The 16163-nt window shown below is 36.9% G+C and overlaps 1 protein-coding gene across 2 annotated transcripts in view; it reads left to right on the top strand.

The window, feature by feature from the left end:
- DOK7 (docking protein 7) overlaps nucleotides 1-16163 on the top strand; it is a 116105-nt gene that overhangs the window by 82989 nt on the left and 16953 nt on the right. The window contains exon 8 of one of the 2 annotated variants that reach the window (XM_051964990.1): nucleotides 10892-10934. The exons of the other annotated variant lie outside the window; for it this stretch is intronic. Coding sequence (XP_051820950.1) covers nucleotides 10892-10934 — 43 coding nt within the window. The remainder of the gene's footprint in view (nucleotides 1-10891; nucleotides 10935-16163) is intronic. 2 annotated transcript variants of the gene reach the window in all.

Genomic DNA, 16163 nt, shown 5'->3' with positions numbered 1-16163 from the left:
AGGTGCTATCCAATGTACTAAAAGCTATCATATGGTTCTTTTAGGGCTTTGGATAGAGCCTCAGTCCTGGAGTCAGGAAATCGGAGTCAATTCTGACTTCAGACACTTACTGGCTGTGTGATCCTGGGCAAGTCACTTAACCCTGTTTACCCCTGTTTTCTCATTTGTAAAATGAGCTGGAGAAGGAAATAACAAACAACTCTAGTATCTTTGCCAAGAAAATGCCAGATGGGGTCATGAAAAATCAGACAGGATTGAAAATGACTAAACAACAAATGTTCTTTTAATATTATATCAATGCCATCACAGTTCTTGTTTGTATTCTGTGTATTGAAGCTTTTCATTATAGAAAACCTTCACCTTCTTGTCCTTGATACATACGTATTCTTGACAATGTGTTTATGGTACTTCTCAAGCATAACTCATTATTTGTAAACAGCTAAGTGTTGCAGCAGATAAAACATTAGACCTCGAGTCAGGGAGAACTGAGTTCAAATTTGACATCAGATACTTATTAGCTGTGTAATCCCAGGCAAGACACTTAACCTTTCTCTGTCTTAGTTTCCTCATCTGTAAAATAGAGATAATAATAGCAACTACCTCTCAGAACTGTTTGTGAGTCTAAAAGGAGGTAATATTTGTAAAGTGCTTTGCACTCCTTAAAGCACTATATGAAGTCTTTTATTATTGTTGTTGTTATTATTATTCAAACATGCCTATGTCCTGCTTATATCTTAATCTCTGTCCTAAACTGAAATCCTACATCACCTTTCAGTCATCTTAAATTGGATGTCTCATAGGCATCTTAATGTCTTATTTTCTATTCTCCCCCCCAATGCCCTTCCTTTCCAACTTTCCAGATACTTTTGAAGACTATTATTTTCCCAGTCTATCCAAGTTCCCAACCTCAGTATCATTTTCAACTCACTTGTATTCACCCCACCCATCTAGTTTGTTGCTAGGTCTTGTTTTTACCTTACCATTTTCTCTTAAACATCTTCAGTTTTCCACTTTCACAATCTCCATCTGGCTGCAGGCCTTCTTCAATCTTCTATAATAGCCTTTTAATTGGCTTTTCTGCCTCAAGTCAGTTCTTATTCTAATATATCCTCTTCTCAGCTGCCAAAGTTGGACTGTATCATCTCCTACTCAATAAATTGCAGTGGATCCTGGTTATTTCTATGGTCAGTTATTAAATCCTCAGTTTGGATTTGAAAGTCCTTAACAACCTGTCCCTTCCCTATCCTCCTGGTCTCCTACTTTACTTTTCTCCATGTTGTTTCTCATACATGAAATTCCATCTCCATGCCTTTTCACTGATTGCCATGACTGGATGCTCTTCCGTTTTTCTTCTGTCCTATAGCTTTCCTAACTTCCTTTGACTCTTAGCTTAAATCCTGCCTACTGCAAAAACCTTGCTTAATTTTTTAAGTCAAGTCAACAGTCATTTATTAGGCGGCTACTAAATGCTCAGGCACTATATCATAGTGCTAAACTTTAGACATTTAAAGACAATCTCTACTCTCAAGAAGCCCATAGTCCAATGAGGGAGACAATATGAATCATGAAAAGTAGTCATAAACAAGATATGCGCTGAATAACTTAGAGATAATTACCAGAGGGAAGGCACTAGCATTTAAGAGAATCTTGAAAAGCTTTCTCCAATAAGTGGGACTTTAGCTAGGACTTGAAGGATACCAGGAAAGTTGGGGCACAGAGTTTTAGATATGAAGAGGAACAGAACTTTAGATATGAGGGCAGGTCAATGAAAATGTCCAGAATGTGTGAGAGGAAAAGCAAGGAGACCAATGGCACTAGGGAAGGTCTCTTCCAGTTCTGAGTTGGATGGGATGCTAGAAATGAGGCAATAGTGCTTGTTGTTTGTCCCACTACCCTTCTGGTGGTTTGCCAGGACAAGGGGCAAGTGACTGGGAGATGGGCTGCCAAGGAAGTGAGCAGCAGCTCAGGGAGGAGCTATTTTATTTAATTATTTTATTCTGGACAGAGGCTCTCCTTTCTCCTCTTGCCTCAGGCTTTTGTTCTGAGATCATGCTCTGGTCGATAGTAATTGTCCTAGCTTTGATCTCTTCCCTGGGAGCACAGTTTAAATTGAGTTCCCTTATTAGCACAATTCCCTCAAATGATAGGCGCTTATAGCTCTTTGTTTATTTGTCAATAATGTTTAGTTTTTGATTCTTTGAACTATTTAAAAAAGATATGATTACTTTATCATGGCATTGTTCAGATATTGGCTTAATACCTATTTATGCCTATCTTCACTTTAATAAGGCTTCATTTTCCCTCTGTTTCCCCATTCCCAAAATGAAAACTATCTGATTTATAGGTCCTACCCTTCTTGGCTTTCAGTAAAGCATGTGAGGATCCAGAAAGAACATTGAATTTGGATGTTAGGGAGATACGGGTTCAAATGCTAGCTCTGCTCTAGCTGGATGGGAAAGTCATTCTCTAGACTTTGTCTATAAAATCAGGTCTGTGAAGGAGATGAATTGGTTCAATCCTGCCCCTGCCATTCTTGGTTCTTTATGTAACCCTGAACAAAGCATTTCTTCTCCTCTGATTCTAAGACACTTAAAGTCCCTTCTGGCTCTGCCATTCTCTGTTCTAAATTCTTTCCCAGATCTGACATTCTTTGTTTTAAGGTCCCTTGCTACTATTTTGATAAAATATTCAAGAAGTGATGCCGTGGGTATAATGCTGAACCTGGAGACAGGAAGCCCTGAATCCAAATCTAGCTATAGACCCTTACTAGTCACATAGCTGGCAAATTCACTTCACCTCAGTTTTTTCATCTGCAAAAAGGGAATTTTAGTAGCACCTAGGATTGTTGTGAAGATGAAAGGATACAATATTTGTGCTATATACATTCTAGCTGTCATTAATTAACCACTCAATTAATTAATTAATCGACATAGCTGTTTGTGTGGTTAAAGGCAGAAAAGATAGCATTTGGATCCCCATTTCCTAAGTCTGGAGCATTTGTCTTTGCAAGATTTTCTCTGGTCTGCTGAGGAAATGAGAAGCTGCTTTGTAAAACCAGTGAAGCAGACATTGTTCAGAGGCAGCCAAGACAAGGGGAGGTTGGATACACAGACAGTTCAGGAAAGCAGAGCAAATACAGATACAGATGGCATAAAACACCCGCCTGTCATCACCCACCTAGGGTTCATTTTGGAGTCCAGAGGTACTTAGTTATAGGGCTGTCTGGCTCATGAAACAGATGGTGAACTTGGCTGAGTGCTGGCTGTCAGACTAAGATCTAATTGTTGATTGCAAAGAAACAAGCCCATCTCCCCATGTTACCTGGGCTTTCAGCTAAGTCCTTGAAGACTGGCAGCTGAGAAGACACATTCCTGTTATACAAAGTTTTACATTCAAATGCCAAAATCTGTATCCCTTGCATTAATAATTATCTTCTCCTCTCTTTTTCTCTCTCCCTCCCATCCTCTCTCCTCTCCTTTGTCATCTTATATTTCTTCTTCTTTCCTCCTCTTCTTCCTCATCCTCCTCCTCTTCCTCATCCTCTTCCTCTTTTTTCTTTCTTCTACTTCTTTTTCTTTTTTCCTCTTTTCTCTTCTCTCCTCTTTTTTCCTATTCCTCCCCTTTCTTCTCTTCTCCTCTTTTTCTTTCTCTTCTTTCTTCTCATCTTCCTTTCTTTCATCCTCCTCTTCCTCTTCCTCCTCCTCTTCTTGTGGAAAAAATAACTATACTACCTCTCAACATATAAAGGCAGTTTAGAGTGATGGAAAAAAAAATCCACCTGCAATAACATTAGACTCCAAGTTACAGGACTTAGATTTAAATCCTTACTTTGGCAGTAGCTCTATGTTCCCCCTTTTTGGGCATCAGTTCCCTCATTTGTAAAATAATTAGGGTAGACTAGATGTTCTCAGAGGTCTGGAATCCCAACATTCTGTGATTCGAGTCCCTAGACCTGGATTCAAATCCAAGGAATGACATGTTTATCTACCACAGGAAAGGTCTCTGGTATCAGTCTAAATCCCTCATTTTATAAAGGACAGAACTGAATTGTAGAGAAAGAAAGTCACTCAAAGTTACCTATGAAATGACTATGCTAAGATTTGAAGCCAGATCCTGTGAGTGGCTGCAAGTCAAGTGCTGTTTCTATATTGTAATCTCTAGTTTCCTTGCAAGAGCTGTTCGAAGCAGTATTATTTATAATAGCTACAAAAATAGCTAAAAAATTCACTGTTACATTGTATGCAGGGGGAGTTATCTCATTTATCTTTACAGTGCTTCTCTGAAGAAAATAGTCTAAATGATGTTCTGCCAGTTTGCCTGATGAGGAAAGATGAAACTCAGAGAGGTGAGGTTTATTCAGCTCAGCAAATAATTATTGAGTGTTTACTGTTTGTAGAATGTCATGCTAAGTAAAGGGGGAAGGGGATAAATATACTTTTCAAATATTATCTCTTTTGAGACTTACAACCCTGCAAGGTGGGTGCTGATGATATTGTTCAGCCATTTCACTTATGTCCTGTTCTTTGTGACCCCATTTGAGGATTTTTTAGTAAAGATATTGGCATGGTTTGCCATTTTTTCCCTCTAGCTCATTTTGTAGATGAGGAAATTGAAGCAGAATTAAATCATTTGCCCAAGGTCACACAGCAAGCAAGTATCTGAGGCAGGATTTGAATTCAGGTCTTCCTGACTCCAGGACCACAGTCCGATCTACTATGCAACCAGCAGCTTCTATAAATCCTGGGAAAGATAAGATAGGGTGACTACTCTCATGAAATTTATAGTCTAATAAGAAAAATCCCAATAATGACCCTTTCTATCTCTGATCATGAGTAAAATCCCATAATTTCTCTAATTTTTTTCTTTACAAAATGGAGATTGATTCTTGCTTTAATGGCTGCTGTGAGAAAAGTGCTTTAAGGCCCTGTATAAATGTGAACTATTATTAATATGTGAATGCAATCTCCATATTAGGTATTAGAGAAATGTGAGCAAATTGTTAGATGAGTATTTAAGGAGGATGCAAGTGGATTAAGCAGTGGATTGGGTTGGGCTTCTTGGAGGAAGTAACATTTGAGATGGGCTTTAAAAGAATTTCAAGGAACTGAACCAGCAAAGAGGGACAGGAATAATGACTTTCCTCTGTAGCTTTCCAAGTGGTATTCTTTTAACTAAAGAGGCCAAAAAATTTTGCCAGCTAATGGCCACTTCTCTGGTGATTGCCCTTCTATACTGAGCTAAGATGGGCCTCAAATCATAGATATACAGCCTGTTACTGGATTTCTCAGTAGAGCCTCCCTATCTTTTAGAAGTTGGATGAATTTGGGAAGCTACTGCTGGAAAACCCAGGATCCTTCTTCATACCACAGTGGGACACAAGAGGCAGACATCCAAAAGTTTTTGCCTTTACATTGTTTATTACTTAATTTCAATAAATGCTTGTTATTTATTATTTATAACTAAGAATGCATGAGCTTAATGCATGTTCTCTAGTGATTCAATTAAATTTCACAATATTTATTATGGGCTTTTATGAACCAAGGCTATACGGGAGGAAATACGAAAGATAAAACAATCCTTGTCCTTGCTGAGCGTACAATTTAAACTGCATAAGATTACATGTACACAAATTAATGTCATACAAATTAAAATATGGCAAATGCATAGTAAAAGTGTGAAGTGCTATAAAATCATAAGAAAGAACTGAAAATATGGGAAGGGGGGAGTAGGAATGAGTGAATGAATTAAATGAGAATTGTCTGGACCAATGTTTTGTTAATAAGAATTGAAATCAAAAGCCAACCTGGAAATCATCTCCAAGAAATGGCTGGTTCTGAGTGGGCCAGATGGCCAAGCATCATATTTGAATATAAAATCATGAGATTTCTATGAGTGTTCATTAGATGTTATAAGCCCTGACGATATCCAGATTTTAAAAAGGGAACTAGTACTAATAAAAAAAAAATGCCAGGGTTTCTGCTTTGAGCACTTCCCTAAGTTGCCTGACAATTAAACAATGAAAACCTCAGGAGAGCACCCTTCTCTTTCTACTTTGAATTACACTTATATGTGTATATGTTCTACTTTACCATCAACCCACACTCAAGTAGCTTATAGTCTCCAGGAGGGTAGAGCTGAGTGGTGGTGGAGTTGACACATTACAAGCATACATGTGACTGTGACACAGGGTACGGCAAAAAAGGTGTTTTGCACATAATTGGCATCTAATAAATGTCTGTTAAATTCAACAAACATTTATTAAACGTCCACTGTATGCTTTCAGGTACAGTTACAAAGACCAAAAGTAAAAAAAAAAAAAAAAAAAAAAAAAAAGCAAAAAACCCTAAAACATACAACACAGTCTCAGCTTTAAAGGAAGTAACTGAATTGAATTGAATTGAATTGAAGGAGTCAGAGGAGAGATCCAGATAAAGAAGCATAGGAAAATCTGATGGCTTCCTGCTTCGGGCATCATGGAAATATCAGAGCTGAGCCTTGAAGGAAGAGAAAAACAGATGGGCTTGAAACAAGGAAAATCATAAACGCAAAATGTCCAAAAAGAACTGATAATCCCCTTCTCATCTCCCCCCAAATCTTCTGTTTTTTTCTAAACCTCTCTCTATATTTCTGGGGAAAATACTATCCTTCTCGTCAACCAGCCCTTGTAGAGATCTTGGACTATTTCTTTCCCCCAACCCCTCACATCCACCCAACACATTAAATGTTCTATCTATCCATTTCTCTTTATTTACCATTTCATTCTTGAACCTCATTGTTTCTCACGTGGTCTATTGTGATAACCAGCCTTTACATTCTGCTCTATTCCATCTGTCCTCAATTCAGCTGTCAGATTGATATTCCTGAAATAAAAGTATGATGATGCCATTTTTCTCTTTGAGATGTTCCAGCAGGTCTTTTTTTAATCGGATGGATAAAATAAAACTTTGACTTTTAACCTTAATCGGATGGATAAAATAAAACCTTTGACTTTTAAAGGTCTTCAAAACCTGCCTCTTGTTTATCTTTCTAGAAATATTATACATTCTTTTTCTTCATGAATTCTAGGTTCAGTCTCACTGGCTTACTAGTTGGAGTAGTGTTTAGAACCTGATCTCAGAGTCAGAAAAACCTAAATTCAAATCTGACCTCAGCTGTAAAAATGGATATAATAATAGCACTTCATTTTGGGTTGTTTTGAGAATCAAATGAAGTAATATTTGTAAAAAGTACCTATTTCAGCAACTGATGCATAGGAACTATATAAATGTTTATTCCTTTCTCCTCTGCTGTTACTGTTGTTGGAACACAGAATTCTCTTATTTCCTTTGCACAGGGAAGATCCCATACCTGGAATGTATACTCTCTTTCCATCTCAATAATTCATTCATTGCAGATTCATTCTTTCTTGAGATGGAAAGTCACGTAGAGGCTATAGTATTAGAGCGATGACCTTGAAATCAGTTTCTTTGTTCATTTCTTTTAGTTGGGTCTGACTTCATGACTCACTCCATTGAGTTTTTCTTGGCAAAGATTTTGATTTGCCATTTCATTCTCTGGCTTATTGTACTCACGAGTGTAAGATGTTCAGAATCACGCCACTAGTAAGTGTCTGAAGCTATATTTGAATTCAGATCTTCTTGACTTTTGACTTGGACTCTCTACTATAACATCTAGCTGCTCTTTGTAATCAGAACAAGGCTCTTACGTACAATTGTGCTTTTAAGGAATTTATACAATACTCCTTGGTAGGAGAGACTTTAGATGGGACTCAGGACTGGAATTTGTCTCTGGAAGAAACAGAATATGAAAAAAGGAATCACATGTGTTTTGAATGTAGGCTGTATAAGATAGTAGAAAGTATGAAATTGAAAGTCAGAAGACAGGTTTACATGGAGACTATGTTGAGTTCCTTAATCTTCAATTTCCTTATATAAATATTGAGGGGGTTGGATTGATGCCCTCAGCATCCAACAAGTAATTCTATGATTCTGTGAAGAAGATGGGTTCAGCTCAGGAAATTCAGAAACCTAAGAGGGCATATATGGTGGAAGGTGTTTGAAGAGCAACAGGAAGAAGAGATATAGAGGTGTATCTCCACAGAATAGGTATGTTACAGATCAGCTAGAAAGAATAAATTAGAGAACATAGATACTCTAAGACATAACTGACAGAGGTAGGAATTGATATTTTTATTCTAGAGCCAATTTGGAATTATTTAAGAAATTAATTACATTTATTTATATTGTATTAGATTAATGATCAACACAGATCATATTAGATTAACATTAGCATTAGATTAATAATAAACATATACCTCCAAAGAAGCCAAAGACACAAAGGAAGGTCCCATTTATACGAATATATTTACAGTAGAACTTTTATGGAAAAGTTATGGAAAAGTTGTTGTTATTTTTCTTTTGTACAATTCTAATCTACTTGATCTAAATGTGCATTTTCCTAAATGCTGAGCTCAGTAATCTGCACATAGTAGGTTCTGGATGGATATAGGAGATGCTGCATAGATATTGTGGTACTTAGAGACAGATATAGTGAGACTCAAAGCCAAGTCTTCTGACTCATTATTGCTTTTTCTATTAGAATAGTCCATTATTCTCTGATTCCTTTTTGAGTATCCTTTCTAGGAGTTTAAACTTGGAAAAGAGGATTGGGGAAGATTAGATACTTAACTTCAAATATACCACAGAATTACAATTTGGGAATCAAAGTGGAATTCCCAAACCACATCTGGAAGAGAACTCCCTTCAAATAGAACATAGATAGCAAAAAATCACCCTGTCTCTGCTAAAAAGCCTGCAAAGATAGCCCTATTGCATTTTTGGGGAGTTTGAATTGTTTCAATATGTCTTCTTATCTCAAACCTAAATTTGTCCCTTGGCCTTTTTATACTTTGCTAATCATTCTATTGTCTGAATTAGGGCAGAGAGAACCAGTCTAATCCTTCTATGTGGCAGCCCTACAAATATTTAAAGAGGTTCTCTTCAGGTGATTGCAATTATATAACTTACTTATTTCCAAGGCCCTGTACTATTCCAGTCGTCATCATCCGTAAGCTGAGGAAGCTAGGTGGTTCAGTGGATAAGCATTGGGGCTGGAGTCTGGGAGACCTGAGTTCAGATTTAGTCTCTGACACTTACTGGCCTGGAATCTGGTCAAATGAAATAATATTTGTAAAGCACTAACAGGATGCCTGGCCCATAGTAGGTACTCTATAAATTTTTTTTTTTTCCTTTCCCATTCTAGTTGCCATCTTCAATAGAAGCTACAAGTTAATTGACATTTTTATAATGTGAACTGCAATTTGGAAAAGCTGTTAAAACTTATTCTATTTGGATCTAGAAGGCAGTAACAGGAACAATGGGGGAAGATGCAGGGGAGCAGATGTTGGCTTCTTGTGAGGAAAAGAACTTTTTCCCAATAGGAGCTGTCCAGAAGTCTTGTCTCAGGAGATAGTGAGCTCCCCAGTCCTGGAGTTCTTCAAGCAGAGACTGGATAACCATTTGGGATATAGGTGAATTGAGCAGTGGATGAACTAGAAGGCTTCTGAAGTTCCTTCCAACTATGTTTGTTAATCTATAATACTAGAATATCTTGAATTCCAGGATTAGCGTTCCTGCCTCTGGACTGCTGAATTTCTATTCCTATGCCCCACTTAAGACCCACTTTTTATTATTTATTTATGAAAAGGTTCAATTCATTCCAGAAGTTCTTTTAACACATTTTTCATCACTTTCTACCAGAGTCGAAAAGTAACTTCTTTTCCCCTACCTTTAAGTATGGTAATTGAAAATGGGAATTCAGTCTAGAAGCAGCAGCCATCGGAAAGCAGAATTGTTATTTAGCCCCTCAATGTGTTCCTATCAGGTCTTAGTCTTTCTTAAAGTGATTGGTGATGCTTTATGACTAATGAAAAGCCAGACAGGCAACCTATGATTAAAAAAAATCTTAAGCCATTAAGGTGCTTTTGAAACATTTCTGCCTTTCTGCATCCCAAGTACATTTCACAGAGTGGAGAGAATCAGTCAGACTTAGGTCAGAGTCCTAACTCTGCCATTAACTCTCAGTGTGACTTCAGGAAATAATAATACACTCTGCTTTGCTGTTTCATTTTTTTCCTTTATAAAAGGAGTTTAGAAATATATATTTATTTATTTAAGATCTCTCACTTCTATGTTCCTTCAAAATTGTTCAGTTATTTTTCAGTCAAATCCAACCCTTCATGGCACCATTTTGGAGTTTTCTTAGCAAAGATACTGAGTGGTTTGCCATTTCCTTCTCCAGCTCATTTTACTGATAAAGAAACTGAAGCAAAGATGGGTTAAGTGACTTGCCCAGGATGACATGCATAATAAATGTCTGATTCCAGAGTTGAACTCAGGAAAATGGGTCTTCAGGCCTGGTGTTCTATCCATAGAGCCATCTAGTTGTCCTACATGTTTAAAAGTCTTCAGTCTCTAAAGTTCTATGCTTTATTGTCCCTTCCAGCAGTGTTGCCCCATGATTCTTTACTGGGCTTATACACCCTCCTGTACAGCTTTAGAAGGCCACTTCTCTCCATGAAAAGTTACATGGCAAGTCCTAGGTATCCCTCTCAGATGGCTTTAAGGAAGTTTGTACAAGCTTCCCACCCAAAGATTGAAGGAAGGTTTTCTCATTTCCTTCCACAAGGAAGCAGGAATAAAAACCAGTCTTTGTGCAAGAGATCAGTCAGTAAACTTGATGACTTATTTCAAGAGTCAGAACAAGAAGCTCTGGCTTTCTAGTAAACATCAGAGATGCAGGATTTCCAGGGTTTAAGCTTATGGGTTTTGAAATTTAGGAGATTGATACTAGTGAAGAAATCTCTCATTCTCCCCTTTTCTCTTCTATTTAGGGAGCAGCTCTTTTCCCCCTGAGACTCTTCCCAGCACCCTCAGGTTGGTACAATGTGGATGCATGTTTGTATAGGAGAGTTTTTGTATTATCTCCATTGGAAGCTATGCTAAGGAACTCACTTTTAAACTTGAGCTATCTTTGCAGAAAAATTAAATTCAAAACTCAGAATCACTAATTTTACTTTATACACCTGAACTTGAAATTTAACCAGTTTGATTTAACTAAAAAAGGACTCCAGGTGTGGAGCAGAAAGACCGAGGATGGGAGTGAGATGGATGACATATAGAGATGGAATGGTGTAGTGGTAAATCCAATGAATTGGGAGCCAGAAAACCTGCATGCTATTGACAAGGCTGGGTGACTTTGAAGGAATTCTTTCACCTTCATTCACCTGTAGGTTTCTTTTCTTTCCTTTTTTTTTTTTTTTTGCCAGCAAAAAATGTGGATGATGGCAAAGTTTCTAATTTTGAGATCCTAGGATTCATTAAGTCTATGGTTATTCTTTCTTTAAAATTGTTTCTTTTAGTTTTAACTTCATAATTTCCCCCTCATTTTTGATTATTCTTTCTAAAAGCATTTCAGTGCCTACTGTGTGCCAAGCACTGTATACTAAGTACAATCTAGTGCTTACAGAACTATAATTCCATGACCATGTGACTGATTCTAAGATTCTTTGACTTTAATGCAGTTATAGTTCCCTGATTCTAAATTTTTATTATTATGATTCTAAGATCTCCACCTTTATTCTAAGGTTCTAGCTAGGATCTTAGAATTCTATGACTTTTAAAATGCTATGATATTATGGTTCTGTGATTCTAAGATCTTAAGATATGATGATTCCAAGATTCTTTGACTACAATTACAAGATTTTAGAGTTCTGTGATTTTAAGATTCTATGATTTTGTGATTCTATGACACTGTGGCTCTAAGGCTCGGTGTAGCTTTAACACTCACTCCACATTTTCCCTTTTCCATTCACAGAATATGGAAGAGATTGTGGATAATTAGTGTTTACCACTTTTGAATTTAAAGATTTTTAAAAAGTCTTTCATTCTGTTAGTGTTGGGACACTATATATCTTCCATTTTAAGTGTGACTGCTTAAAAAGAAGAAAACTCAAGATTTGGTGACATGCGTTCAAGATTCATATTGATTTGTCAGGAAGAATGCAATAATCTGATATGGCAGGACAGTGTGATAGAACTCTGCAATCAGGAAAGCTGGGCTCCAGTAGTAGTTGACCCTATATCACCAAGTGACTGTAGGAGTCTGAAAATCCCTCTGGTTCTTTCTTTTTTTGAGAGATTGGTTAACCTTCTGTGATAGGTTTTTTCTCCTCTATGTCCCTTCTCTGGAAGCTCCATTTTTGGAAACTTCCATGTCTCCTAACCCCCGGCTATTTGGAGCCTCTTTGCCTGGGACATCAGGGGTGGGAAACCAATCAGAGAAATCTGAGCATTATCTCAACTCTGCCTATAAAACACATGAGAAAGCATCATGCTGCAGTGGAAAGAGCAGTAGAAGGACCTGGGGGTTGAATCCTGTCTCTGCTATAAATTCTATATTCATCAAGTCTTAAGTTTTCTGTTTCCTCATCTGTAAAATCAGCTCTTCCAGCTCTGAATATAGGATTCTATGATCTATGATCATGAGCTGCCCTAGCATGAGGGACAACCCAGTACCCACATCACACTAAAGAAAGTGATGAAAACCTAGTATAACCTGAGTACTGGATCCACATGGATGCTCATTCTCCTTTCTTTCCAAATAACTTGAGTTAAAACTTTCCTTAAGAAAGAAATTTCTCCCCATTAGAGTGTGAGCTCCTTGAGAATAGGGATTTTTATTTTTTAGGACTTGGAATAGTACCTTGAATTTAGTAATCTTCATTCATACATTCCTCTTCTTGCCTTAGCTTCAAGAACACTTTATGCACCTTCCCCCATTATCTAAAGTTGCGATATAGCTAGTCTCTCTGGAAATCTCATTGTATCGTTGTCCTACAGAGAAATATGATCCTGATGGTTCTTTGTTCCATCTTCCTTTTCCTTCTTCTCATATCCCCTCCTCATCACTCAGTGATTCAAATTAGGTACCTTCTTTGTGTGAGATAAAATGTGTTTACCATGAAGCTTTATTGCTTATAGCATCATTGACTCAGACCATCTAGTCTGTGGAAGTCTCTAAGACCTCTCAAAATCAAGTGAAATAGTGTGAGGATAATAAAATTGGATTCCTTCCTCAGAACTTTGGGTTCTTCATTTATAAACTAGATATAATGTTATTTACAGTGTCTGCCTTAGAGAGCTGTGAGGATCTTAAGAATTATAAGATTTTAAGGAAATCAGCTATCTACTGCTGCCTATTCCAGGAATACCCTATATAATATCCTTGATTAATGGTCTTCTACTTGGAGACTTCCTGGATTGGAAATTTACCATGAAGCAGTCCATTTCATTTTTAATTGCTTTAATCAATAAATCAAGAAACATTTATTACACATTTGGTGTGTACAAGATCTTCTGCTCAACCACTAAGAAAATACAATTTATGGGTCTGTTGCTTGTGAAGGTTAAATAGCATAAATGCTAATTATCAGAGAATTTTTATTTATATCAAGCCAGAATCTTCTTTACTGTTGATGTCTATCCATTATTTCTAGTTCTGACCTCTGGGGTCAAGCAGAACATGGCAACCCTTCAGATACTTGGAGAGAATTATCATCTTTTCATCTCCTGTCTTCTGTTCTCTAAAAAATCTATAAAATGAGATAATGTCTGAACCCTTTTTGTAACCATAGAAGTATGACACAAGTATAGACTATCACCATTATTATTAATATTACATGGAATTTAGTATTAAATCTCTCAACAGCATTTGACAGTCTTGAAGCCCTCTCCTCCTGAATAGTCTCTCCTATCTGGGTCTGCATGCTATTCCTTCCTCTTGGTTTTTCCTCTATCTGATTCTTCAGATTCTTTTGCTTAATCATCATCCATGTCACTATGTTCCAAGGCTCTTTTTTTTCTGGGATCACGTCACTTCTTGTCTATATTTTTCCTTGGTGACTACATCAGCTCCTTTGGATTTAATGATTATTTTTGTTGATGATCAGTTTAGTCAGAAAATGTGTTGGATGTTTTGAACCAGATGTCCTATAAGCATCACAAATTCAACATGTCAAAAACAGAACACACTTTTTCCTCCCAAAATGCTTAATGTGGAGCCCACCCTCATTTTTCTAGTCCCTCTACTTTAGTGTCATCCTTTACTCCTCGCTCTAATTTCTACTCTACCCCCAATATTCAGTCATTTGTGAAATCATGTTGTTTCTCCCTCCACAACATCCCTTGCATGTGTCTCTTTCTTTCCATTTACACAGCCCAACATCCTCATTAAGGACTTACCACTTCTCACCTGAACTACTCTAATAGGCTTCTAATTGGTTTTCATGCTTCATGTAACTCCCCATTCCAACCCAACCTCCACACAACCTCCACAGGTATGGCCATGTCACCTCCCCTACTCAGCGAACTCCAGTGGCTCACTATTTTGTATAATCCCCTTCAATCACTCTGTAGTCCAAAATGAACTTCATGCTGTTTCTCACACATGACACTCCATCTGCTGTCCCCATGGCTGTGAATTACTGTCTCCTAGATGTAGAAAATACTCGACCCTTGAGTCAAGGCTCAAGTTTGTGTAAAAAGACTTTCTTGATTCCATCACAACTGCCATCTGGTGCCTCCTCCTTCAAAGGTTCCTTTTATGGATTTATTGTGTATATATTAGCTATACATGTATATGCATATTAACATTTATATGTTTATATAAATCTATAATTATATAAATATAATACTCATATATGGATGACAAATTAAACACAGACATATATATATATATATACACTTATAAGAAATATAGTCATAAGCACCATATTTATAATTACATATACTTATAAGATACTTATAAATATTGATGATTATATATTGATGATATGGGTATAGTCATATTTTCTTCATGTCTAAAATAAAAAAAATTGACTTTTAGCTCTAAAATATTGCTCCTGAGATTCCTGTTTTGAATCCCAAGTAGTGGCGAGATAGGAAAGCTAAACAAGCCCACTCAGAAGTCCCATAGGTAATAAGATCACCTAAAGGCCAGTAGCTCAAGCAAACTGCCACATATTAGTGGGTAAAAATTGAACACAAGAAAAACAAATGAGCATTTTAGTATTCTGTGGATTTCCTTTTCATTTTGTCAAGTGATGATGGATCCCAATACAATGGATATCATTAATCACATTATGAATGCAGGCTATGTGATGATCAATTTAGTGCTTAGATTCAATTTAATATAATCAGCTCTCAGATCATAAATAGCTTCTTTTTTATTGAATAATATAGAGAGACAGGGATGAGGAGCATTCCCACCTGGTAAAGTGGGAAAGGGAATCCTATATTTCTTTCACATGCAGTATGGTTTGGAGTCAGGAGTCAGGGAGACCAGAGCTTTTGCATTTTAACTTGATATTGACTTTATTTGCATTGAAACCATGGCAACCAATTCCCATCTCTAGGCTTCATTCAGTGTCGTCTATAAAATGAGGGGCTTGGAGTAGATCTCTAAAGCAACCTCGCGTTCCAACATCTGATTCTATTTGATTCAACATTCTATTTTCCAAAGTGCTTTTTAGTTCTAACATTCTATGTCTTCTGTATTCTTATATTCTTATTATAGAATATATATATTCTATGTCTTCCAGCTCTGACATTCTCAATATAACATCCTGTACAACAAACTCTTTGATTGATTCTTTGTATTTTTTAATCTCTAATCATTAGCATAGTGTTTAGTACATAGTAGGTATTTTATAATTGCTTGATTTGTTATGCTTGTTCTAGTTTGAAAATCCTCTGAGTATTAAAGTCTGGCTTTAGGTCTTGAATGTCTGGAATTGAGTCTGCACTGTCTGAAAAAAGAGAGAGAAAGCTAGTGTATGAGTGATGGAGATTGCTCATCTCTTACAATGCTCTTGGCAGGAGGGAAGAATCTTATTAGACAGTCATCTGTATGTAAGCTGAGGAACTATGAGGTTCTTGGGGAGATTAGGAATGCAAAATCAATCAGAAGAGAAGCCTGGGGCTTGCTCTTCTGTCTTCCCAATTTGCTAATCCCATTAGAAAGGGGCTGTTTGGAAATAACAAGATGTCCTTTCTTCCAGCACTTTTTTTTTTAACTGTGAATTTCAGTGAATTTTTAATGCATGA

Source organism: Antechinus flavipes, chromosome 6 (genome assembly GCF_016432865.1).
Source record: "Antechinus flavipes isolate AdamAnt ecotype Samford, QLD, Australia chromosome 6, AdamAnt_v2, whole genome shotgun sequence".
NCBI classification, from domain to species: Eukaryota; Metazoa; Chordata; class Mammalia; order Dasyuromorphia; family Dasyuridae; genus Antechinus; species Antechinus flavipes.
This window is presented reverse-complemented; position numbering and strand designations above follow the sequence as displayed.